Source organism: Plasmodium coatneyi, chromosome 14, assembly GCF_001680005.1.
Source record: "Plasmodium coatneyi strain Hackeri chromosome 14, complete sequence".
In the NCBI taxonomy this organism is placed as follows: Eukaryota; Apicomplexa; class Aconoidasida; order Haemosporida; family Plasmodiidae; genus Plasmodium; species Plasmodium coatneyi.
In genome coordinates, this window is record NC_033569.1 from 620866 (window position 1) to 647693 (window position 26828).

Consider the following 26828-nt stretch of genomic DNA (forward strand, 5'->3'; position numbering starts at 1 on the left):
CCTCAAATGGCCACCACACGGGCAGCCCAAAGGGGAACAAACAAAGCAAAGAAGAACGGAAATAGCAAAAGAATAAGCATGTGAATATGAACAAAATTAAAGGGGAATACTATTCCTTTTTACGCGAATTCGATAAAATTATCATTTTTTTTTTTTTTTTTTTTTTTACGTGACAAATGAATTTCATTTCTTTTCTGCTTGACAAACTTTTAGTTCAATGTGCTGCAGCTTCTGCGGTGCGCATTTATAAGTTTGCACCAAAACAGTAAATGTGTTTTCCCCGAAGTCGGGGTGTTCAGCAGTCGTCGGTATTTTTTCTTTCCCGGTCGTCATGTTTTCGTCGCGCGGAAGATATATTGCTTGTGGGGCACCCACTCATCCCAATAAACCAATTTGTTCGCAAACATTTCGACCCCTCCCATGGTTGGAAGGTTGCTTTTACGATTTGCGCAATTTACCCTGTTGTGGATGGAAATAGGGTTACGCTTTTAAAATGCGCAGTCGCAAGGAGGGAACAAAGTACCTCACGGAAGAGCGCAAAAAACGTAAAACGTGCTCCCAACGGTTAGGCACAACTGGGTGAACAAAAAAAAGGTATAACCCACCTGCATGAGCATATACATTTGCCTACCTCTATACAAGCCTGATTACGCATTACTTGTTCATTGCAACATCTGTGTGCGCGGTTGGCAGGGCTAAGATGGGACATCCTTCCAAGGGCATCCGCTGCCCGCCCTCGTACAAGATCAGTCGCAAAGGCGCTTCTAAATAGAAGGCATAATTCGGGCTAGGCTATATGCCCCTTAAAACGTATACACGCCTATGCAAGCATTAGCAGCTAGCCGAAGTAAACACCTACCACCCACCCCCCTCTCTTAACAAAAGGGCATATGCGCTTAGTTACGGGTCATTTCACCCCCAACGTTGGTAATTTCCTGTACATTCATGCGAAGTGATTAAAATGTTTGCAGACGACCAGAATGCCAGCAACTACTACCCAACCAAGTTGGGCATAGATAGACCCGCCGTTGATTTCAATGCATCAAGTAGGTCAACAAACGTGGCAGCCCCCCTGTGCGTGAATGCATACATGCGCGTATAACTCCTATGGTTCATCGGAAAGATGAAGGGGGGAGTGCAGTTCGGAATGTGCGAAACTGCAAAGTGGGCAAAGTATGCCACCACCACCACCAACAACAACAACAACACCCCTTCCTTCACTGCTTCGCAAAATGCGTCACACGTTTTATGGTGACATATGCGCAAGTAGCAATGATACACATATTACATTTTTTTTTTCCCTCCCCCATAACCTTCCAGTTTGTAATTTCCTCAGAAGCGACATATACAAGAGACAGTTCGAGCGCAAGCTGTACCCAAATCATCCGATTTTTTCTAGAAGAGTTAGGCCGCTCTTCTGCTACAGTAACATGATAGATAGGCACGATGGTGTGCTGTCCCATTTGGCATACTCCTGCTTAAACAAAAGCAAAGGAATGATTGTAAGTTTAAAATGGTTTAATGATGGGAAGAGGTTACTAACAGGAACGCAACTAAGTGAACTAGCCATTTGGAATGGACTCTATTTCAATTTCGAGGATATAAAGAGAATACCCATAGGAGGTGGGGCTGTGTCTTGTCTAGAATGGTCCAAAAATGATAACCTCTTTGCAGGAAATTCTTTAGGACAAATAGTCATTTTATCATCGGCCTTAAATCTGTTGGATAATTATGCATTTGAAGGATTAACAAAATGTGTTCTAGACATTAGTCTATCATGTTGTAATACCAAATTGGCTGGTTGTGCTGATACATGCAACCCCATAATTTGGGACATAAAAACAAGAAAAATTATAAAAGATTTAAAGTGCAAAAATGTAGATACAAATAATATTAGCTGTTTGTCATGGAACCCGGTTAACGAAATTATAGCTAGCGGAAATAGAACCCAAACTATTTCCTTCTGGGATGTTAGAATCACTAAACCTATTATTTCTCTGAATGCACATAAGGCTAATGTAAATAAAATAAAATGGAATCACGATGGTACTTATTTACTGAGCTGTAGTAGAGATAGCTTAATAAAATTGTGGGACATTCGAAACTTTAAATTGTTGTACTCCTACAAAAGTGATCAGAATTTGGGCACAAGATTTGGATTAAACTATGAACCCACGTATGTAACCTGGAATCCTATGCAGAATCATATTTTCGCTAGCTCCGACAATAGAGGCAATATTAAATTTTACACCACGAATGATAATAAATGCGTTCAAACAATTTCTTCTGCACATGGGATTGATAAACCGTCTTCCATCACCTTGCTGGATTGGAACCCCCTTGGACACATCCTCACCTCCTTTGGGGATGACAAACATTTAAAGTTCTGGTCTGCTTCGAATTGTGATTCCATTATTGCAAAAGAAATAGACGCAAGGCCGCTTGTCAGTATCACCAACAGCGGCTCCTTCCCCAACTCCAGATACATCAATGACGAAAATGTGGTGGACGTCAGCAGTGATCAATCCATTACAGACTCGGAAGAAGAGGGTTACAAGTTTTGCAAAATGAATAACAACTATTACAGGAAGGTTGCTCGCCCGAGGAGGAGGCGGAAGGGGAAAAAGCGACGCATCGTTGGGGGGTGAAAACAGTTCGACGCGTGGGGTACGCCGTTCAGCACTTTTCGAACGAGCTTCCCATTTGGCGTAAGCTACTTTCCTACCTTGGATCATCGCCCATTCAGTGGAGAAGCGCGTGTCCAAAGCAGCCACACCCAGTAGAAGGCATGTATGTGAAGCGTTTCCCGCAAATGTGCAATCGAAATTAGTTACCTCCCTTGGCAACCAATTTAGATGCTCCCTCCCGTCCGCCTCGTGGGCTTCCATTTTTTTTTTTTTGAAGTGTCCACCTTATATGCACCCCCATTTACTAACCACATGGGGGAAAAAAAAAAAATTCGTCACTTCGGTTTAAATAACCACCAAAGTTTTTTATCATCTTTTTGACCTTTCCAGGTTTGTTTCTTCAATTTTGCCATGCATAGCTGTATACATGGATGGCCCATATGGGGGCATCCGTAAATGTGCGTGTGTCCCCTTTGCATTGACGCACTAGTTCATACATACCCGGTTGTGTGTGAATAGGTTTTTTTTCGCATTGCCATGTATTCCACCCCACCTACTAACGCACTCATGTGAATTCCCCACGGATGGACAACATCCCGTTGTTTGTTAGAATGTCTTCCACGCTTGGACCGACTTGCACATCGTCACACTCCCACGAGGAGCTCCACTTGAAGGATTTATTTTTCTTCACAAGCAGCTCAGTTACGCCCTTCTCGAACGTATCGGTGTGATACATGAAATGTTGTGTAATTTTAAAATCGTTGTCTAGGACCTCCTCCAAGGGTTTATCATAACTGTAAAGGAAATATTCAAACCATAAGTTACAACTGGAGTAGCAGTTCTGGTTTATAGCGTCAAGGGTTTGTTGGCAAAATGGGTTGTCATCCTGGTCCTTTTTCAATCTGCTAACAAGATCGTCTAGACTAGTAACCGAACTGTAGTACTTTTCAATGTTGCTAATCAGTTCTTCAGTAAGTACGGGTTTCGTGTCTGTAGTGACCTTGGGTGGGTACTTATCTAAAACGTTGGCGAGTTTAGTATCAAACTCATCCTGCTTTGTCTTCCCAATTTTGTAAATATCGTTCAGCAGTTCATCCACGTCTTCGACATAGTTGCTGCAAATTTTAAAGTTCACTAAATCGACTTCATTCAATCGTAGGGAAGTCAACCCTAGATGAAGACCAATATTCCTTCCAAAATATTTTTTAAAAAAGTAGCAGCAACTCACATCGGGGAAAAAGCCAATTTTATTTTCCGGCATAGCAAATATGGCCTTCTTATTTATTATCCTAAATTTTGCATACATGGAAATTCCAAGCCCCCCTCCCATAGCATAACCATTCCATATGCACAAAATGGGTTTTTTCATTTTCGACAAATAGTGAATATACATGTAGAGTTGCTTCAAATGCTGCATCCCTTTTTCTTTATTTTGGACAATGTCCTTGACATCAGAACCTGAGCAGAAGCAGGTCGTGTTGATGCTTCTAATCACAATAATGTTACACCTATCGTCGTTGTTTAAACTTTTCACAATGTTTAACAATCCATTAATCATGTCTTTGTTAATTGCGTTTAGTTTTTCTGGCCTGTTTAATATTATTTCGAATACACTATTTTTGAAATTTAGAAGGAGTGTTTTTTTAGACCACACTTCGGACAGTTCTAGATCTATGAGTGGGTCACTATTTTCGTTTTTCCCCTTTCGACTGGCCATTTTGTCTTCACCCCCATTGTTGAGGAGTGTCTCTTCTTCCGCGTTTTTCGCCTTTTCCGCTTCGTTCATTTGTCCACGATTTGCAGAATCGACTGTGGTTGCTTTTTTAGTGGATACACTTTGCCTCGTCAAATGGAACGTCTTGCTATTTTTTTTTTCCATTTTTTCAAAAAATATTTCATTTCTTCCTTTTCCATCGACGGAACAGTTGTTTCTCGCTCTGCTGAAGAAGCTGCTGGTTTGTCTCCTTTCGCAGAAGGGAGCGCCGTTCAACTCCCTCTGTGGGTTGGCCTTTTTGGGAGAAGAATGGACTGTGCAAAAATGGGAAGCACAAAAAAGAGAGCCGCCCCTCTCGGGCTTGACTACATAATGGTGAAAGCCCCGTCTTCCTCGCTTGGCCTCTCCCAGATGGAGTCGCAACCCTAATTTTTGCATACCTGCGTTGTGAGGAGGTGGAAGAGGCGGGGTGTACCTTCGCTATACGTATATGTTTGCGAATACTTGGCAATACCCAACCGCACCTCTACACCTGCATGCGTTTATTTTGTCAATATTTCTCCTTTTTTCTTTGAAGAGGTTCAAAATTACGGAGAAAAGAACTTAGCGGAATGTAACACGAAGTTGTGGAAAAGGGGAAGGGGCATAAAATATGAATAAGTTCCCGTTTCAAGTGTGGAACTTTCAAACATATGTGCAGATGAAAAAGGTACCCATTTGAAGCGCGAAAACGGACGGAGTGAACTTACTAGGTTGATTTAATTGAAATAGAAAAAAATTCCCATTTTGTTACGTTCGTCCAGTGGGTTTTTACAAAGCACTGTTGCTCAAAGGGAGAATTTTTTTTCTTTTTTTTCGCCCGCATTTGCGAATAAAAAAATATACGTGCTCTCAACGTTGCGGGAAAAAAAAAAAAAAAAGTTGCTCTTGTTTTGCTGAAAAAATTTGCCTTTTTTGCTGCTCCATTTTATCGAATTTGTTGCTACTTTTTTTCCTTTTAGGACATTTTACGACGTTAAAAGTAGTTCCCAATTGGATGTTGCCCGATTATTATATATATTTTTAACAACTGCATTGGGAGAAGCATTCTGCCCCTTCTTTATGGATTGTATTTTCCCACTGATATGAATCCAGTTGGCGAAAAGTTCGCATTATAAACTAAACAGAACAAAAAAGGACCACCGATTTTGTCCCCAATTTCGGAGTTCCATCTTCGACGTTGAAGGGGAACCTCCCGTTTTTTTTCATTTTTAAGCCCCATTTGGTTCACCAATTCAATTCTTTTTTATTTTGATTGTAGGGAGACTCTGCGTTTCCTTCCGTTTTGTTTCGTTGAGTTTTTGTTTTTGTTTTTGTTTCTAACCCCTCTGCTTACCGCGAGAAGAGATTCGCCACTGGAAAAAAAGTCTATCCATCGGGTCACAGCGTTAGGGGCACCCCTCATACAGCCGGGTGAAGAAGATTGGACGCGCTGGATTTTTCAATCAAGTGAATCTTCACATATATTTGTTACTGCGGTGGAAGCTCGGAAAGCCTCGCTACGTCTTTCACCGTAAATAAGAAGGAAAAGAATCTGCACAAAAAAAACTGGGGATAGCCAAAAAGGGCGCATTTCGTCTTCACCAGTGCAGACAAAATGATGCATTCGATTTAGTCACACGTTAGGTGCGCACGTACAGAAGAGGTGTATATACCACGAATAGATTGCACCGTTTTAGGGGGCTAAAAGGGAGAAGGGTAAACCAATTGACCAGATAAATTAGCGGAGGTATCGCCGAAAGGATAATATCCTTCCTTTTTAACCCCCATCCATTCACTTTCACCACGCAAACGATGAACACGAATGAGTGGAACACCATTGACAATACCCACTATGGGAAGCAGAAGCTGAGTAGCATGCTATGGAGTGGAGAAGATGTGCTGCAGGATGGTGTAGCCTGTTCAGGGCACCTCGGGTTAATTGCCGTTTTGCGGAACAAAGACAAGTTCGACGTTTACAAAAAGGAAGATAATTTAAAAATCTACACCAACATTGGAAGGCTAATATCCAGCTGCAAATTAAATTCAGATGGGCTAATCTGCTTTGGTTGGAACAAAAACAATGACCTGGTTTTTCTATTTAAAGATAACATCGTGAGGGTATACTCCTGTTTTTGTGAAAAAATTTTTGTTTTTTCCCTCGATGAGAATATAAAAAATGAGGGTATTTTGTACGGATCGATCTGTGAGGAAGGAATAATTATAATCACGGAGCGATTGAATGTTTTTGTTAATTACTACTTCAATGGAAATAACTGTGTTAAATACCCTTCGGTGGACTTGAAGGGGAAACCCAATTGCGTGTGCTCCTTGGAGGAGGAGCACCTGAAGGAAGAGCTCAACATCGAACACAACTACTTTGATAGCAGGCCCAATAACGAACTGCTCAGACTGAATATTAAAAATTATATTACCAACCCGTTTGACAGTAAGAAGGATAATGAGAGTGAGGGGGGGAAGCCAAAAAATAATACCCTCACGGAAAGCAGTGATAACTATAATGATGACTACGGCTGTAGTGATAACCTCGAGGTGTCCTCCAAAAAGGGGGGGCAGAAAAAGGGAAAAAGAACTATCATGAAAATATCTGCGTACGATTTGAACAAAAAGGAAGACACAAAAAGCGCATCAAAGAATAATGCTACTTCAAAGAAAGAGGAAAAGGAGTTGAACATACACCTGTTAATTGCCCTATGCAACGGTGGGTTTGTCCTAATGAATAAGCATCGCTTTAAATATTACGAAACAGATAGTATATCCCCCTATGTTAATATGTGTGTGTCCAAGTCGGGCACCATTTTGGCCTTCCTCTCAGATAGCGGCGTCATCAAAATATTTTTAACAAAGAATTTAAATAAATGCATAGAGGAAACCGTTTTGGATGGAAAAAAAAGTATCAAGCAGATCGTCTGGTGTGGCGATGACTGCCTGGCAGTGTACACGCCAATGATAACGCCATCGAATTATATACAACACATGCTGTTCATTGGGGGACCAAAAAATCAATGGATCCCCTACCAGTACAGAAGCGATTTATTCCTTATAGGTGATATTTATGGAGTAAAAATTATAAGCAAAGAAAATTGTGAATACATTAGCCGAATTAGAAAATCCACATTCAACATTTTCAGCATTGGTAGCTGCACACCATCTGCAATGCTTTTTTATTCATACGAAAAATACAAAAATGGGAACATCTGTTTGGATGATGAGATACGAGCCTTTAATAACAACCTACATGTAGCCATTGACGAATGCTTAAATGCAGCTACACATGAATATAGCGAAAGCGTTATTAATCTCCTCCTACAGACGTCTCTCTTTGGGAAGAATTTTATGAAATCCAATTATGATTGCAAGAAATTTTTATTAACTTGTTTATACTTACGCATTTGTATGAATGTGCGAAGACCCCCGTTGGATATTTTCCTCACGGCATCGGAGTTACAAAACATAAGTATTCCCACCTTTGTGAAGTATATTGCTAAAAGGAAGGAGTACCTTTTGGCATACCGCATTTGTGAATATGCAGGAATTAAAACGGACAGAATACTGATTGAATGGTGTAAGGAAAAAATCGAGAAATCGATCGAACTGACAGATGAACAGCTCTGTGCAGCGATAACAGACAAAATTGGGAACAAGAAAAATATGGATTATTCGTACATTGCGTTCGTTGCTGCGAAATGTTTGCGCCCGCAGTTAGCCACCATCATCATTCAGTATGAAGAGAATAAGAAGAAACAAATAGACATGCTGCTTAAACTAGCCAATTACGGATTAGCCATGGAAAAGGCCATCCTTTCTAAGAACATCGAACTTGTCTACATGTGTATTGTAAATATTTTAAATCAAGAAAAGGTTAATGCCAATGGAGAAAGGGAGTTGTCCACCCTCATTGATGTTTTTAACAAAAATGCTCAGGCAGCCAATTGCTTCTACACTTATTGCAAAAGAACCAAACAGTACAATTTGTTGAAGGAATATTACGAAAAGAGTGGGCAACATTCAAAGGCCGCCTTTGTAACCTTAGATTTGGCCCTTTCGAAAAAGAATTTAGATCAAAAGAAAACCTGGCTGGCATACGCAGCTGGATTTCTAACCACCGACCAAATGAATAGCCACATGAAATTTGTCCACAAATCCTTGATGAATAATATCGACTTATTGAACTATCAAAAAGAACTAGAAATAAAATATAATAAAAAATCCGTCATAGGGTACCCACATAAAATCCAAGGATTATCTCTGATGAGTACAGTAGAGTATACCTTATCAGTTGGGGAGTTCTTAGACGCAGATCATATTTTTAAAAAATTTAAAATTTCCGAACCGAAATTTTGGAGATGCAAAATACATGCACTTGCTAAAAATAAATATTTTGATGAACTGTACAATTTTGCCAACTATCGAGTTTCACCAATAGGAATGGATTACTTCATCGAATGTGCTCATGAGTATGGCTCCCTTCCCCTAACCATCAAACTAATACAAAAAATTAAGGACTTAAATTTGCAACACAAGTGGTTCACCAAGCTGAATATGCAGAACGAGGCCGACAGCGTGCTGGAAGAAATCAAGGCGCAGAAAATGACCACAAGCTCGCTCCTCCAAACCATTTCGGACGCTATATCGAACATACGCTAGAGCAGAGGGGGGGGTTACCGCTTTGCCGCTTGGTAGTGTGGACATGCCGAGCAACAGAAAAATTAACAACTTAGAGGGGAAGTTCCTTGCCCGCTCTGCTACCTGGAAAATAGTCCACGCCGTTTAGAACACATATTTGTGTTGTGTACCTACATGAACACATCTACATTTGCGCTCTCTTTTTTTTTTTTTTTTGTGCGCGCTGAAGAAGCTAATTTTTATGTTTTCCAAATTTAACTCTTTTTAAAAGGTGCCTCTACCCATTTGGTGGTTCTCTGCGCTCCCTTATCACGTGTTATTCACGAAAGGAGCAGCAAAGAGCTGCACGGCACAACCCGTGGGACGAATCCATTTCGACCAAATCGCTTTGACAAGTTAGTTTCTTAACTGAAAAAAAAAACATCTAGTGTTGCTAGTTGGATGAACGCACCGCTATCGTACAAATGAGTAGCATAGGTGCGGAAATGGGCAGTGTGGACAGACAAAATGATATGGGCACACACAATAAAATGTTGCACGCACAGACAATAAAAGGGTATGCATGCAACAATTGGCGTTTTTAAAAGGGCGACAGGGGCTCATGGAGCGGTAGGCCCAACCCGGAATGCTCCAAAAGTTGGAGGCTTCAAAATTTCTCATACTTCAAACTATTTTTGACAGTGCACAAATGCGGGCAGCGGGGGCAAGCATACTGGCATTCGTGATGCTAAACGAACTGACAGTAAGTCGACCAATGGACAGGCACACTCCCCCGCTGCACCGCGTCTCCCACGCGAATCGCGCAGACACGAAAAAAAGAAAAAATTAACAAATTTTTAACTGGAGAAGCTGAAGTTTTTCCCTGAGGATGCTCTTCGACTTAAGGACGGACTGAAAAATATGTTCACAGTCCATTTTGGAAAGGTTAAAATGTCCAATCATGTTATCCAACTCTACATGTCCGTCTTGCTTTCCCACCCTTAACTTTAAAAGAGTCAAAATTTCCACATAGAGGCTATTCGTAGGGTCGGCGAAGAACAGAATTTCACTTATAATGAAAAGAATACTTTTGAATAAATTAATATAAATAAATAAACTACTTTGGACATAAGCCATATTATTCAAGTTTACAATTTCTTGGACATTATTTTTATGCTCAAGTTGAGCTCCACTTTTTGAGATGCTTTCAAAATGGTGTTCCTTGATTTGGTACTTCAACGAAATAATGGTTTTCGTTTTCTCCGAAATGTCGTCCTCCAAATTGTGTATTTCGTCTTTCAGCTTTTTGATAAATTCTTTTAAATTTTCTTCTTTAAAATTTTCCACCATGTTCAAATTGGTGTCCTTGTCATTTAAGTTACTTATGAAAAGGTCTTCCCTTTCTTTGTAATACCTGCAGCTATCCTTTAGTATTCCATTTTGCATTTGTAGGAACTCCAAGTCCAGCGTAATTTCGTAGTTCTCTTTTATGCAGTTGTTTAGCTGTTCCCGTATTTCGTTCATACTTGTTATGAGTTGTTCTTTGTTTTCTTCCTCCGTTTGCAAATTTTCCTTCACATGTTCATTTTCCTTTTTTAAGAATTCGCATAACTTTTTGTAGTACACATTTGTGGTTTCTTCCTTGCTGAATTCATTTACTAATTCGTCGTGTGTGGATTTGTAAAAATCTAAAGTGGAGCTTATATTTTTGATGTCATTTTTGTAGGTACTGACTTGGCTTTTCAGTTTGGCTATTTCTTCATTGAGAATATTAACTTCGATTTTGTACTTTTCATTGTCCTTTTTGAGTTCCAAAATTTTGTTGAAATTTTCGGAATTCTCCTCCACGTACATATCGACGCATTCATTTACGGTCTTGTTTTGTGCATCCAGTTTTTTTTGTTTCTCCTGCAGTTCTTTTTCTAGTATGTTTAGCCTACTTTCGCAGAGCATTAAATTACGTTTTGTGCCTTGTGTGTATTTTAGTTCCTTCTTTAAAAATTCACACTTCTCCACCAATTCGTTGTTTTCCCCCTTTAGCAGTTCCACCTGGTCTTCAGCAACTTTCAACTTGTCAGTCAGTTCATCCATTTTTAAATTCATTTCCTCCAGCTTGACTTCGTTTTCATCGTAGAAGTTGTACATTTCCTGGCTGTTCAATTCAGACAGACGCTTCTTCCTGCTTAGGTCGAAGTTGTCACTTTGTTTGAAGGCCTCCTCGTTCGAGCGACTGTTGTTCCCCACTTCGCGGAAGCTTCCTCCCTTCTTCTCCGAACGGTCAATAGAGGATAATCTCGCGTTGAGGCTCTTCCTCTTTATGAAGCTCCTAAGCGTGGGTGACAAATTCACGTTATTAATATCGAACAAGTTATTTTCATCAATATTATTGCATAGCAATTTTATTTGATCCTTCAAAAATTGAATATACTGTTGGTTCTGTTCCAGCATGTCATTTTTATCCTCCACATCTTGCTGATGCTTAATGATGATATAATTCTTGTTGGTAATTTCTTTGTTTAAGTCTTCAATGTATTTGTTCATTTTCCAAATTTCCTCATTTTTTTTTATTAGCTCTTCATTTTTTTTGCTCATTTCTTCAATATGTAGGATTTTCTCCTGTTCGATTATTGTTATTCTGTCTTCATCTTGCAGTTCTGTCGATTTGTCGCCACATTTCGTGCTGCTCCTTTTGTTCGCATTCCCCGGTTGGGTCCCTCGGTGGGTACTGTCATTGTGGTAGAGCAGCCTCTTATGGCAGTTGATAATTTCTTCAATCTCTTCATCTTCATTTTCGAAGATGGCTACAATTTTCTCCCTTATGTCTACTATATTGAAATCTTTATTAAAGCATATGTCTATAATTTGTATGCACTTTGTTTTGTACCTGCCGGTTTCTTCCAGCATTTTCTCCTTTTCAATAATAGCATCGTTAAGTTCTATTTCCCTCCTGTTCAAGGCCAAGTCGTTGCTGTTAATGACGTCCTCCAACTGTTCCTTCTTCTCCTTCAATGCGTTAAAATTATTTTTAAAAATTTCTAACTCTTCATTCAGTATGTTATTATCATTCTCTAATTTGCTAATTATGATGAGTAGCTCCTTTTTATTTATTTCCTCGTAGGACTCGCTCGCATGTGCATCCTTGTTCCTGCCACTGTTGTTTGTGATTTTTGCGCTGCTGGAAGTCTCGTGGCGGCTGTCTCTATTTCGGGCATCATCGGGGCGGCCATCCTCCTTATTGGAGTTGCCCCCCTCAACTTTTTTAATGAGCATTTCGTTGAACTCCTTCAACTCATTGATCACATGATTCTTCGACTCCAGATCAATTTCCAAGTGCTCTATAACGTGTGATTTATCCTCCACTTGGTTCTTCAAGTAGGTATTTTCCTCCGTCAGTTCGATTACCCTCCTTTTGTTTTTCACATTTTCATTGTTCAGTTCGTTTAAGTTTTGGGCCGCCTGATCAAGGGACGTATTTAGATAACTCAAGTCCGTTTTGAGGAACTCGTTCATTTGTTTTGCTTTTGTACTATGTTCATTCTTTTCCATTAGTTGCTCTCTCAAGTTCTTCACTTCATACTCCTGCTCCTGGATAAATACCAATTTATCGTTGTAGTCGTCATTTAACTTATCGTACAGCTGCTTCAGTTCATCGTTCTGTGTCTGCAGCAATTGGTTCTTTTCGGACTCCTTCGAAAGGAGCATGTTCAGATTGTCCATCTCTTTTACACTTTTTAGAAAATCGTTGGACAGCGAATTAAACTTCTTCTTCATCACTTTGAGGCTCTTCCTCAATTCTCCCTTCTCGTTGAACTTCTTGCTAACCTTTTCAATTTCCTTGGTAATATTGTTAACCACATTGTTAAAGCTGAACTCGAGGATGTTTATTTTTTTACACAAACTTTGCCACTCTTCCTTTTTCAGCAAATGGCAAATATCGTCACACACATTTTCGAAATTGGTAAAGTCACTATCGACTGCTCTTAGGATGTACTCCACGTTATCCACGAGGGAATCATTCTCGTGTGAGGAGTGAATATTCTCGCTCATGTATGCACCATTGTTTGAATTGCTCAAGCCGCTCTCCTTCTTCGAGTTCCTCCTCTCCAGAAGACTCAATTTTAGCGTTCCCCTTGTGTTCGACGTGTTCTTTTTTATTACATCAAAGAGGTATTCCTTAATTTGAGAAATTTGTCTGTAAAATTGATTTTCCAGCAGTACCTTATTTAATATTTTTCTGTACAACATAGATTCTTCTAGAATGACTAGCACCTGCTCGTATGAGTAGTTGTTCTCATGTACAAACTCGTTCAATCTAACAAGGAACTGCAGGTTGTCTTCAAATATGTGCACTTTGCTTGAAATTTCGTCTATCAGAGATTTGTACTCTTTTATGACTTCTTCTTTTTTGCCATTTTCCACGGTGTAGTGAGCCAGTTTATCCTTCAACGATTGGATAATTGCGTTCTTTTCGTTCAGTGCATGCAGGTGTTTTTCTTCCAACTCGGGGGTTGCAACGTGGTTCCGTGGTTGATCTGGGGACTGGTCCAGTGAGTGGCGTTCTTGGGGGAATAATTCCCCATTTATTTCTCCACCTATTTGACTTCCCCTTTGGTTGCCTTCCTCGTGGTCCGCCGCTTGCCCTCCAAAGTGCAACTTCCTCTTCGCCTTGGAGGACAACATGTGGTACATCTGTTCGCCCTCCTGTACCTTTTCTTGGTAAGCCCGTTTAAGCTCAGCGTACCTGTCTTCACCCTGTTTGAGTTTCTGCTCGCTGACTTTATTTTCCTCGTTTATGTCCTCAATATTAGATAGCAGTATATCAATGTCTGCTCGCATGTCCCTATTGGCCTGTTGCAGTTCAGTATTAACGTTGTGCAGGTGCTCATTTTTCTCCTTCAGCTGCAGCATTACCTGATGTGCATCCTCCAAATTGTCTTTCAACTTTTTGATGTCTTCCCCGTCATCTATAATTTTTTCGATCGACTTTCTGGTAATGTTTAGCTTTTCCTTATTCAGTTCGTTAATTTCCTTCTCGTAGTTGGAGATGATATCGTTAAGTTGCTCTATTTTCTTTTCACTTTCGTTGTTTTTTTCTTGTAGAATATTGGTCTTATTATCCATCAAGCTCATTTCGTAGGACGTTTCAATGAGCTTCTGTTGCAGTTCTAAAATTGTGTTATTTTTTTCATTGAGTTGTTCCTCCGATTCTTTTAGGGACTTCAAAAAATGGGAGTCATCATTTTTATATTTCTCCAACTCCTCGTCCAGATTTCTTCTATTCATTTGTTCTACCTGCACAAGTTCCTTTAATTTTTCCAACTCAATTTTGTAAATTTCTTTTTCTTTTTTCTCAATTTCGAGCGTTTTTTTGTATATCTCCATGTCTTTCTCCCTATTCATTAAATCGTTTTTCAAATGTTTGATTCTTTTTTTAAACTCCTTGAAGTAGGTGGTATACTCGAGTGAGTCCAAATTTAGGCTTCCATTTTCATTGTCCAGATTATCCATTTCAATTATTCTCTTTAGCGACGTAGAGTTGTTCAAATTGTTTGTCGAGGATGTGTTTAAAAAACTATCATTGTTGTTAATGTCTAGTAATTCTACAATGTTGTGGTTTTTCAATTTCTCGTATATTTTTTTTAATTTTGTTTCCTTAATTTTTATGTCGTTTTGCGCGTTGTACAGCTTTTCGAACTTGATCATCAGGTCGTTTTTCAGCTCTTCCATGTGTATCTTCTCGTTGTTTAGTTCTTCCACGCGGGTGGTTAGCTCTTTCGTTTGCTTGATTATTTCGTTTTCCTTAATGGATAGTTCGTTCATTCGCTTCATCATTTCTTCTCCATTTCTGATATGCTCGCTTTCCTTATCATGTAGGTTTTTTTCCCTCCTCTCTATTTCTTCCATTCTATGCTTGGCCTGGCTCAGCTCATCATGCCGCTTGTCCAGTTCATTCATCAGCCCGTTCAGCTCCTTTGCACAGGCACTCCTCTTCTCGTGCAACGTGTCTAGCTCTTGCTTAACCAACCGTACTTCATTTTCTAACCCATTTTTTTCGAAAAGAATTTTACTCAGCTTCTCTTCCAAGGTTAGGATTTCCTTCTCCAAAACGGCATCCCCATCATGACTGTCACTACGGCGTTCTTTTCGCTTCATCGACGTGTTAATAAATTTTTGATAAAACTTCACCATGACGTCTTTTAGAAAAACGAAATGGTTCGTCTTCGTCTTGGTGCTGAGTTCGCTCGCCAATTGGTGAATGTCATTTCCATCCGATTCGACGTATGTCATAATTACGTGGTGCACTACTTTCGCGTCTTCACCGAGGAACTGCATATCCGTCTCATACCGTTGTATGTTCTTCTCAAGATCTATAATGTAGAGACTCTTTTCTTCTAGTTGTGCTTTCAGGATGATCAAGTCTTTATCCATTTCTTTGATTGCAATTTCGATTAGAGCATATTTCTTATCTTTTTTTTCATTTTCCTCTTCAATTTTTTTTATGTAGCATTTTAAGTTATTTGCTTCTTCTTCGTAATCTTCAATTTTTTTTTCACTGTCGAATTTGAGTTTATTGTAACTTGCGAAGGAGTTCTTCAGATCAATCCGTAGTTCGTTCAATTTTTGATAATGCTGATTAGTCTGTATTTGGCTTTTCCTCTTCAACTCATTAATAATTTCGTTCTCCATCATTTGTTCACTGCTTCCTGGGAAGCTTTGTCGTCTCTTCTCTGACACGCTACTATTACGCTTGCTCCTTATTTGTGGGGGTTCATTCTGCATTGTGGTGTCATCCGTTTGGTTTATGTAATCCTCTAATTTGCTCCTCAAGTCGGTAATTTCATTTTCTTTTTCTTCCAAGGCGCAATTTATCAAGTTGATTTCTTCCTTAGAGTCCTTAAGGAGATTATTCAGTGTGTTCATTTCGTTGTTCAAATTGGCTAGCTGCAATTCTAGCTCTGAGGTGTACTTTCCATTTTTGCTTTTTTCATTTTTTAAAAAATCGACTTGATTCTTCAACTCGTCAAGCATGTCTACCTTATCCTTTATTATGTTTTCCTTCTTTTCAAGTTCCTGACTTAGGGATTTTTTTACCTCCTCTGCCTTATCCTTAAGTTGGGTGTTTATTAGTTCTAACTTTTTGATAATAAATTCTTTATCGTTCATTTCTAATTCTTTTAACTTTTCCATTTTGTCTTTTTCGCTCCTTAGCAGTTCTAGCTTTTCCTTCGTTTCTTCAAGCGTATTTAGGGAGAGGTTATACTCGTTCAGCAGTTCTTCATATCCGTTTTGGATTTTCAAAAACATTTCTTCGTTTTGTATGTCTGCTTGGTTGGTGAGGCCACTTTCATGCACCTTCTCCTCCAGCGTTTTGGTCAACTCCGTTTTTCTCTTCAGCTCATTTTCGTAGGCATACTTCAAATTGTTAATTATTTCCTCCTTGTTATTTAGTCGCATCTGCAGGCTGTACATCTCGTCTTTGTAATTATTTACCTCCTTTTCTTTTTCGCTCAATTGGGTAAGAAGTCCGTTGATAAGGTCTGCCCCTTGTTCGCCATTCATATCGCCCCGATGCCCGCACTCCTCTCTCAAAATTTTGTCAATGTCTCGTTTGATTAAAATTATGAATTCTTCCAGTTCCTCATTTTTTAGAAAATCCCTATTTAGCGTCTCAACGGCCTTTACGTGCTTGCTGAGGGTTACCAATTCATCTGCTGTGAGGAACCCACTGGGCGATTGTCTCTCCTTTAAGGTGGTTTTTTCTGAGCCTCTGGCCTGACTTTTGGAAACATCCCCATCGTCATAATCATTTTGGCTTCTCTTCCCTGCTAATTTGAATTCAATTTTCTTTTCTTTCACAAAACGCTTCAGCTCGTTGTACTCCTTAAGCAAAGCGTCGTACTTGTCGCTGAGTTCGTCATTACGTTTCTGATAACTCTCACAATGGTTCTCCAACTCGGAGTTTTTCTTCTCAATGGCGAGAAGAATTGCTTCATATTCTTGTATGACTTCTCCATTACTTTGGGGCGTATCCCTACCATGTTCCCCCTGTTCATGGTCCAATTTGTGTGCACCTCGACGTGCGAGTTGCTCATTTTTGTACTTTTCCTGACTGTGCTGTTCTTTCTTCTCTTTCAGCTCCATCGTCAGGTCGTTAATTTCTTTGTCCATTTTGGTAATGACTTCTTTGAGGGTGTCATTTTCCGCAGCCACTTTATCACTGGTTGTTAGCAACTTGGAATTGTTCCTCACCAGTTCTTCATATTCGTCCAGTAGGATATGAATCTTTTGTAAATTTCTTTCCGTGCTGTCTTCATCCTGTTTGGACAAATCATCACTCGTGAAAGGTTTAAAATTTAGCGCCTTTTCTATCCTCTTTTGGTTCTCCTGATGGTTTTTGTTTATCTCATTCTGTGTATTCAGATCGGATATCAACTTTTCGTTCTTAGAGATTTCATCGTTAAGTCTGCTGATCAAATTACCATTCAGTTTGGAAAACTTTTCAACGTTGGCTGCATTTTCATTCATCAGTTGGGTTAGTTTTTTCTTCAGTTCAAGTTCATCCTTTTGGAGGTTCGTATTCTGCGTGGAGTAGTTAAAGATCTCCTTGTTCAATTCCTCAATGAGGTTCTTTTGGTTATCCGCCAGGAGGCATTTCTTGTGATAATCCTCCTTCAATTTTATGATACATTTGTAGAATTTTTTCAGTTCAAATCTGTTAATGATGATATCGTCTTGGTTGGTTTTACTCGTATCATTGTATGCAGTGAAAAAGTTGACAATTATTTTGGAGCTGACACTTTTGTTGTCTTCCTCCAGGGAGTGCTTACTTGGGGTACTTATTCTGGAGTAGCCACCATCCTTGAAATTTTCGAAATTTTCTTCAATAATCATTAAATTGGTGGACTTAATTTTTTTCAGTTCCGATTTGAAGTATTCATAATTGAAGTTCTTTTCGCTGAAGATTTCTATAAACCCTTTGATTTTATCATTTAAGTAGTAGAGGTAATTCTTGGCCCTCTTGTTTGTTTCCTCATATTGGCTCCTTTTATTAAGCATAATACTATACTGATCGATTTTGTTCTTCAAATTATATATCTCCATTTTCAAGTGTTCGTTTTCTTCCTTTTCATGTTTGTTTTCTTTCATCAAAATTTCGTAGTTCCTCAAACTTTTTATGTCTGCAATTTTTAGGTCGCTTCCCCGTTTGTCTGCCTCGGCAATCATTTGTATTAATACCTTATTGTCGCTAAATATGTCTCCGTTCAGTTGCTCCAATTCATTAATCTTTTCCTTAAGGGCACGGTTTTCTGCTTCCAAGTGGGTGATTTCCTTATACCGATTATTTATGATTTCATTTTGAGGGTGTTCCCCCGCCTGACTTAAGCGATCTGTGTCTTGTCGCTCCGTGTCCTGGCCCTTCGTGTGATCATACTCGTTAAAGATGCCCTTTTTGGATTTCTTTCCATGCGATTCACCTACGGGGCTGTTCCCTCTAGACAAGGGAGAATTGGAAATTCCACTTTCCACGAAATTTTTATCCACTCCGCTGTGATTCGAACGGAGAGGGGACGCAGAAACGTTGTTCAACTCCTCAGACACTTTAAGATATTTCATGTAGAGGTCAAATTTCTCCTTATCTAAATCTACTAACTTGATGTTGTACTGCTCATTCTGTTTAATCAACTGGTTAACATTTTCGACCAACGAATTATTCTGTTCACTCAATTTTTCGTTACCCTTTCTGAGTTCATTGATTTCTTTGTGCAGAAGGGATTCTACCTTAATCTTCTCATCATGCACTCTCTTTAATTCTTCATACTTGTTTAGTAAATTTTCCTTCTCCTTTAGAAGTTCCGAGATAATGTCATCATAATTTTTCAGTTTTGTTAGTAGTGCACTATCTTGCTTTTTCTCCATGTCGAATTTCCCCTGCTTCTCCTTCTCAAAGATGTTATAAAGGTCGTTATACTTATCTTGAAATGTTCCATATTTTGTTTTCAAATTTTCTACAATATTTTTTAACTCCTCCTTTTCTACAATGTGTGCCTTAATATCGTCGTTTAGATTCTTCACCGTTTCTTCCAACTCCTTCAGTTTGCATTCCTTCTTGAATAAGTCATCTGTGAAGGCGAGAAATTCCTTCTCCAATTTTAGGCTCTTCGAGTACTCCAATTCCATTTGTTGTTGGTCCTCTTTCCTCTTCTGCATCAAACCTTCAATGTGTTCATTCTTTTTATCCAACTCGGTTTCCATTTTGTAATACTCCTCATCGCACTCCTTCTGCTTATCCAAAATGTGTATGATTTCTTTTTGCAAACTATCAATTATGTCTTCATAATTGTCCGCCTTCTTTTTCAGATATTCATTTTTGTTCTTTACAATGTTTAGTTCGTTGGTTATTGTTTCTACCTCGAATTTGAGGAACTTATTTTCCGCCACGAACATGTACTCATTTTGCATTCCATCCTTTTCTCCATACTCGTTTCTTTTCTTCATTTCGTTCATGCTATTCTGCAGGTTGATCAAACTGTTTATCTGTTGATTTAGATATTTATTTTCTTCTTTCAATTTTTCATTTTCGCATTTTAGGAGGACCATATTTTTTCTCTCCATTTGATCATTTCTGATTTGGCTTTTTCTTATGTCTGTGCTGAGCTCCTTATAGTTGATGGAGAGGGAATCTGCATCTTCGCAGAGGGGGTTATACTTTCGGCTGTCTTGGTTCTCCTGTCTGCTCATATTCAGGTGGTGTTCCTCATTTTGTCTTAGCCTTTGTTTCAAATCACTTATGAGGTCTCTGTCTTCCTTTAGCTTCTCCTTAAAGTCGTTGTATTTCTTCTCTGCATTTTCCAGTTTCGACTCGAATACCCTCTTTTTAAAAATGAGGAGCCGCACGCACTTGAGAAATTCGCTGATGTAACTGGATATTTCGTTCGTATCGGAGGGGTTCAGGTTGGCAAGTTCGCTCTGAAGCGAGTGAATCAGCGGCGAATCGTCCTCGTGGGGGCTGTGTACTACGCTATGCTGTACGTCCTCACTAGAGGTAATCCCCACGTAGTCGCCTTCACCTTCCCCGCCGAGCTCCTTCTCTACGTACTTCTTGTAATATATAATGCGTGAGCATATTTTGTAATACATATTTAACGTCCGGTTGTATTCACTAATAATGGCGTTTTTCTCGCCCTCCTTGGTGTCGTTTTCTGTCTTCTTCATATCCAAGTCGTTTAGGAGCTCCGCCTTCTCCTCCACCTCCTGTTTGAAGAAATCGACCTGTTTCTGGAGAACTTCATTTCGAACCATTAGCTTATTCTTCACATCGGTGAGCTCGTACAGCTCCATGCTTAGCTCCTTACACTCATCACTTCGAAGGGCGAGGAGTTCATTCGCTGCGTACAGTTCGGAGTTAAGTTGGTTGGTGTCTTTCTCAAAGTTTTTTATTTTGTCATTATAGATAACTATTTCATTGTTCATTTTTCTAATAATATCATCTCTCCTTTCGATTATTCTTTGCATCTCTACGTTTTTCCTTTCATCGATTGAGGACCTGTCTTTCATTTTTCTTAGCTCCTGTTTCATGGCGTCATTTTCTTCCTTCAAGAAGAGGCTATACTTTTTAAGCTCGACCATTTTGGCTGCATTATTCCTATGACTACTATTCAGGGTTGGCCCCAGATTCCCGTTATTATTAAAAATGCACATAGCGGAATTGGCCATGTCGTTAAAATCTAGCTCTTCCACCTCCTCTTTGGCAATGCCGAGGTCCTCCTCGGTGAATACCTTATGTTGCAGTTGTGACCTTTCCATTTCGTTCAGTTTGACATCGCCGAAAACAGCTTTTCTCAAATTATTCTCCAGTTCTTCTATAATAGAATCTTTGCTCTTTTTAATATCATTAAGGATGAATATTTCTTCATTGAGCTGCTCCTTTTCGTCTTTCAGTTTGAGGAGCAACGATTCGTTTTCGTGTATTTTTGTTTCGCACACTTTGACGTCCTCACTTAGGGCTACGATATTTTTTTCCTTCTCCTCATTGATAAGTTTTTCCTTCTTCAGATCGATACACAATTTTTCATTGTCTTTGATCAGTTCATCAATTTTATTCTCCAAATCTTGCACTAGCATTTTCATGCTGGTGTTTTTATCCAAAAGAACTTTGTACTCCAGCATTTGCAGCTCTAAATCTGAGACCATTTTTAGTTGGTTTTTCACAGAATCCTGTATTTCTTTGTTCTTACTTTTTAAGTGATCAATTTCATCGACGTATTTTTTTTTCTCTAATTCGTGGTTCAACTTTAGGAGGTTGACTTCTTCCTCCTTGTTGATAGCATACTTGTGTGCCTCCTTAATTTCTTGAATAAAGTTTTGCTCGTTTTCTTTCAAAATATCATTAAATCGTTTTTCTTCTTCAAGAAGTTCCCTCAGTTTGTCTATCTCCTTTTCATAGGCATACTTTTCCTGTTTCAATCTGTCTACTGTTCCTTTTAGCTTTTCAATTTCATCGTCCAGATTGTGAATAACCTTATTGATGCTAGCTATATCTTCCTTCAGATATTCATTTTCCTTTTTGAGGAAGTCAATTTGTTTTTCCTGTTCTGATTCGATTTCCCTCAGCTTTTCCTTCAGATGAATTTTGGCGCCTTCTAAATTTTTTACCTCATTGGTGAGGAAGGTGCATTTCATATGTACTTCATTATATTCGACGTTTTTCTCTTCCAACTCTTTGACAAGAGTGTGTATTTCTTGATTCTTCTTTTTTACGTCTTCTGAGAGGATGAGGCAATCTTCCACCCGTTCGTCTCGCTCGAGGAGGACGTTCTTCATGTTCCTCTCGTACTGTTCATACAGTTCGTTATTTTCGTTCATCTTCATTTTTAATTTATTCTCCAGGTCCTTAATTCGATTAGCCATGTCATTTCTCTCTTGTTCATACTTCAGGTTAAATTCGCTCAACGCATCCACCGTTTTGACGATATCGTCCACGGTGTCTACGAATCTATCCCTATGATGCAGCTGAAAATTTAGCATATGCTTCTTATAGCTGGCATCATTATATTCGAAGCCTTCATATAGTTCATTGAACTTGTTCACTTCACTCATTTCGAAACTTTCACACAATTCTATAAAGGTTTTGTTGAATCCCTGAACTCTTTGTTTCACGTTTTTGTAAAAGTATTCCTTCCTTTTTAGTGACTCGTTTATACTGTAAAGGAAGTAGTCCCTGTTTAGGATTTGCTCCTTTAACAGGTTTAGATTAACCTCCTTTTCGCTGATTTCCTTGCGCAGCTTCACAGTGACTTCATTAATTCTGTTCAATTCGTCATGGGCCTCCTTCAAATTTATTTCATATTTGTAGGTGGCTGACTTTAAGTAGAACATTTCATTTTCGGAGTTTTTCTGGATTAACTCCAACTCATCAATTTTGGACAGCCTCAACTTTAACTCAGTCTGCATGCTCTCCAATTTTTTCCTATACAGTTCGATATCTTCCTTATACTTGGCATTTAAATTATCCAAAGAGACATTATCCTTTGTGAGGATGTCATTTTTTTCCTTCTCCTCCTTGTACTTTATTTCCATTTTTTTTAAGTGTTCATCGAATTCTTTAATTTTGTTTTCCTTCTTTTTCATGTATTCTACTAACTCGTTACACTCGTTAAAAATTTCCTGCGTCTTCTTTTCATGCATCTTCATTTCATCCTGTGTTTCGCTGTATTTTTCAAATAGGAGGTTGTAATTTTTTTCTATGTTGACTAGCTTTTCCGTCCTTTCCTTAATCTGCGAAATGAGAGAATCGTGTTCGTTCAGCAGATTTTCGTACTTTATATTGGTGCCATTCAGCTCCTTCTCATTTTCCATCAATTTCTTTTGCATGGTTAATGTTTCCTTCACTTTTGAATCATACTTCCTTCTAATGTAGTTAAGATCGTTGATCATTTTGGAAGTCTGAAATATAGAAAAACTGTTCGCCTTTCTCTTCTTTTTCTTTCTCTCCTCCTGTGATACGTTTATTACCTTCGAGTCGGTGCTGTTCGGGATGGAGTAAAACGTATCTATCCCTTTGGCGTTTCTCGGCTGAACTGCCAACGAGTGAAGGTCGGCACTGCCAGTATCCTTCAGGAAGGAAATGGCGCCGTCCTCCGCCTCCTTACACGCCTTCTTATACTTGTCCACGTTTATCTTAAAGTTGCTGCAAATGGAGAACCTGTGCATTCGTATTTTCATATACCTCTTGGGGTATTTTCTCTCGTTCTTATGTGTGTGGTGTGTTCTCCTGCCATGGGATTCTCTTTCTCCGCACACGTTTTCATTTTCTGAGGTTTTAGGAACCTTGGTCGATCTGCTGTAAAAGCTATGCTTACCGTCGACACTGGTGTTGTTGAAACTCTTTTTAGACTTCCCCACAGAAGACACCATTAACTGCGTGTTTGTGTTGTCGTTATCTGAGAGGAGTTCTTCATTGGAATTATTTTCAGACGAAGAGGATATAAAGAAGGAGTTGTTCATATCATTTTTTTTATTTTCCTTGTCAATTCTTTTTACACTTATAACTAGATCCTTCATAGTGCCCATCATTTTGTTAAATGTTCTCTTGAGCTCTTTTCCTTTTCGTTTATTCTGCCTCAGCAATAATTTATATTTTAGCTTTTCCTTTTTTTCATACTCCAGATAGAAGAGCGACTTTTCTGCATCCGCTTTGAAGTACATACAATCGTTCTTTAATTTGACATTTTCGCTGGACACCGTTTGAAGTTTATCAAAAATTTCTTCATTCTCCTTAATGAGGAGCAGATTTTCATCGGTCAGTTTGTTTACTCTTAACCCTAGTTGGTCTTTGTCCTCATAGGTGTTCTTCTTAGGTTGTATAAATTTGAAAATGCCTTTATACATGCTGCCGTTTGATTCTTCCTTCTGTTCGTTTTCAGAATGCGGATCGCTTCGCTCATCGTTGTGAGTCGTGGATTTTTCATTCACGTAGGAGTTGTCATCCACCACTAGGGCTGCACTGATAAGGCGGTTGTTACTTGGGTTAGCCTTGTCCTTCCCAGCAGGGTGATTATTACTCAAGGATGCTTCCTTCCTTAGGAAGATTACTTCATTCCTTAGATGATCATTTTCGTGTTGTAGTTCGTTCAGCCGGTCCATCAGTTTGACATGCTCATAGGTCATTTTTTCTTTCTCCTCCTTTAACCGTTCATTATACTCGTGAATGATAGCCACTTCAGCTTCCTTCTTTTGCAGTTTTTCACCCAATTCAGCCACTTTCTCTTGGTAATATTTCATATTATCATTAAAATTTTGTATTCTAAATTCGGACAATTCTAAGATGACTTGATTATCCTTGCTTTTTTTCTCTGCTTGAGTTAACTTTTCGGTGAGTTCCTCTATGATGTAATTTTTCTCCTTCACTTCCAATTCCAGTTTGGAGCAGATATCCTTCAAATCGAAGCAGAGGTCTTTAATTTTGGAGGACTCGCTTTCCTCGTACTCTGTTCTTCTGTTCTTGACCAGTTCTTCGTTAAGCTTGTCAATCGTCTTTTCAAGTTCCATATTTTTGCTCTCCAGTTCTATAATTTTTATGTCCTTATCTTTTATATCATTTTTGATTAACTTCATATGATCAATGTCCATCGTTATGGTGTTCCTTTTATGTTTTGCTCTATTCTCATTGTTCAGTTCAGTCCCCTTGGAAGGATCCTTTTCCATGTCTGCATTTATCCCATTAACAAGAATCATCAAGTTTTTATTTTTTTCCTCCAAGTCTTTGACTAGCTCTTCTAAATTTTTATACTCTGTATTGAGAAGGCAATACTTCTCATATGAATTTTCTATATAAGTGATATAGTTGTCAATATACTTGGTGAGAATTTCTTTATCCTTATTCTGTACGGATATATGGCTCTTCAAGTTATTAATTTCTTTTTTCTGATTGAAAATAATTTTATCATATTTTTCGTTGAGTAGGCAATTCTCGTTCTTTTCCTGAAGAAACTTATTGTATAGCTCATCGTACTCTGAGTTCAGTAGCATGTATTTTTTCTCCTGTTTGTGCAGATCTATTTGGTAAGTCAAATTTATTTTACTGATACAATCCTTGAGGTAAAGACAGTACATTTCATCTGCAATGAATTTTTTCAAAAAATGGGTGTTTTCCTTCTCCAGGGAGTAAATCATTTTGTCTTTTTCGTATAGACTCTTCTGATCATACACGACAATTTTGTATAAAGCGTTGTACAGGACTGATATTTTTAAAAGATACTTTTTGCACGTCGAATCGTCTAAATTATTCTCCGCATTAAAAATATTTTGCATTATAAAACTGTTCTCATTGTTTTTGTAATAATCCACTTCTTCCTTTAGGAAATATATTTTCCTCTCAATTTCGTTGTTTGTTTTTTTTAGCTGTTCATATTTTTTATTTAACGCCTTCAATTCTTCGTTCTTTTGCTCGACTTCGGGATTCCCACCAGTCGTTTGGTCTTCCTTTGAAGGTACATCCTTCCGTGTTAGCATGTCTTCCAAATCTTTAATCTTCCTATCTTTTTCCTGATTCAGTTGGCTCTCCTCCTTGTATAGCTTCTCAATTATTTCCGCCTTTTTCAGTTCCTCTTCCTTGAAAAGAATTTCGTCCTTCAAACAATTTAGCATAATTACGTTTTTGTCTAGCTCTTCCTGTAGCCTCTTTATGTCCTTTACAGACTCCTCTTTGTAGTTATTGAACTCCAATTGCAGCATTTTCTTCTCGTTCCCTATCTCACTCAACAGAGTGGCGTTTTTCAGCGATACTAAGTTCATCCTTTCCGTGTCTTCATGGTGCCTCTTCTTCAGCTCTCCATTTTCTACCAATGCATTTTTCAGCTCCGTTTTCAGCTTAACAACTTCGTTTACGATGTTATTGTGTTCCATTTTGTTCTCATTTTTTGGGGCAACGCGGGCGTCATGATTTGGGGTGGCTCCTCTCGCGATCAGTGTGGCCGTGCCGAGGAGGCTACTGTTAGCAAGATTTGTGTAAGCCACGACTTCCTCACGTATGATGCCGTCTGGCTCACTCTTCGCGCAGCAGTTCGTTGTGTCCTTCCCCCTTTAATAATTTACAACGGGAAAAGGCTCAAACACGGAAGCATTAACTGGGGTGAGGGCTAATGTACCGATATGTACATGCGTATTGGACAGGGCGGAGAAGTGGAACGCCTTCGTCACTTGTACAAATTACGTCCTTGGCAAAGCGTTCCAAGTATACTCACACGTGTGCACCAGAAAAAAATAGTATACACATGCACAAACCCTTTTAACAAACGAACTGTTGCATCCCCGCTACCGTCCCAAGTTGCTCGTATTCGTTTTACACTTACGAACGTATTGGGCAGCGCGGAAGGAGGTAGTACATACATATATGTGCATGGCAGTACGTGCTCGTACTTAAAAACAATTTTCAAACTCCTGGCGTGCCCGAACACACATCACCGGAATGATGTATATCTTGGGTGTATGTGCCTTCGAACAGGTATTCCCCGGGAAATGTAAAATTTTTAACTTTTACACTCAGACGGAGAAATGACGCAATTAGAAGGTACATAATATGTTATGTGTACAAACTCGCGTGGGGCAGTCTCCCTCAGCGCATTGCATTCTTACTTACAATGCTAGCGCTTTTCTGTTAAAAAGAAATAGTCAGAACGAAAATATTTTTTCGCCGGGCATGATGTTCGTAAACATGCGGGGAAATTATTCCTCATATGAGTAGCGTTGGCACATGCATATTCACAGGTACATACCTTACTGTGCATTCGTACACGCTACTATGGTGAGCAATTTTCCGCGCAAATTTCGCGTAGGACTTAACA

At 39.0% G+C, this 26828-nt stretch overlaps 4 protein-coding genes across 4 annotated transcripts; 2 read left to right on the forward strand and 2 right to left on the reverse strand.

Moving 5' to 3' along the window:
• Positions 1 to 961: 961 nt before the first annotated feature.
• Positions 962 to 2648, forward strand: PCOAH_00052660 (Uncharacterized protein; the record flags this gene model as incomplete). The annotated part of the gene is made up of 2 exons (XM_020062046.1): positions 962 to 1046; positions 1321 to 2648. The coding sequence occupies 2 exons, from the start codon at positions 962 to 964 to the stop codon at positions 2646 to 2648; spliced, it is 1413 nt and encodes a 470-aa protein (XP_019917573.1).
• Positions 2649 to 3192: 544 nt separating this feature from the next.
• PCOAH_00052670 (3-hydroxyisobutyryl-CoA hydrolase) lies at positions 3193 to 4779 on the reverse strand (the record flags this gene model as incomplete). Its single annotated transcript, XM_020062047.1, has 1 exon — positions 3193 to 4779. One exon carries the CDS (start codon positions 4777 to 4779, stop codon positions 3193 to 3195), a length of 1587 nt encoding a protein of 528 aa, XP_019917878.1.
• A 1395-nt stretch (positions 4780 to 6174) lies between these two features.
• On the forward strand, positions 6175 to 9027 carry PCOAH_00052680 (Vps16-like protein; the record flags this gene model as incomplete). Its single annotated transcript, XM_020062048.1, has 1 exon — positions 6175 to 9027. The coding sequence occupies one exon, from the start codon at positions 6175 to 6177 to the stop codon at positions 9025 to 9027; it is 2853 nt and encodes a 950-aa protein (XP_019917567.1).
• Positions 9028 to 9831: 804 nt separating this feature from the next.
• Positions 9832 to 25890, reverse strand: PCOAH_00052690 (Uncharacterized protein; the record flags this gene model as incomplete). Its single annotated transcript, XM_020062049.1, has 1 exon — positions 9832 to 25890. The coding sequence occupies one exon, from the start codon at positions 25888 to 25890 to the stop codon at positions 9832 to 9834; it is 16059 nt and encodes a 5352-aa protein (XP_019917870.1).
• Between the last annotated feature and the right edge of the window lie 938 nt (positions 25891 to 26828).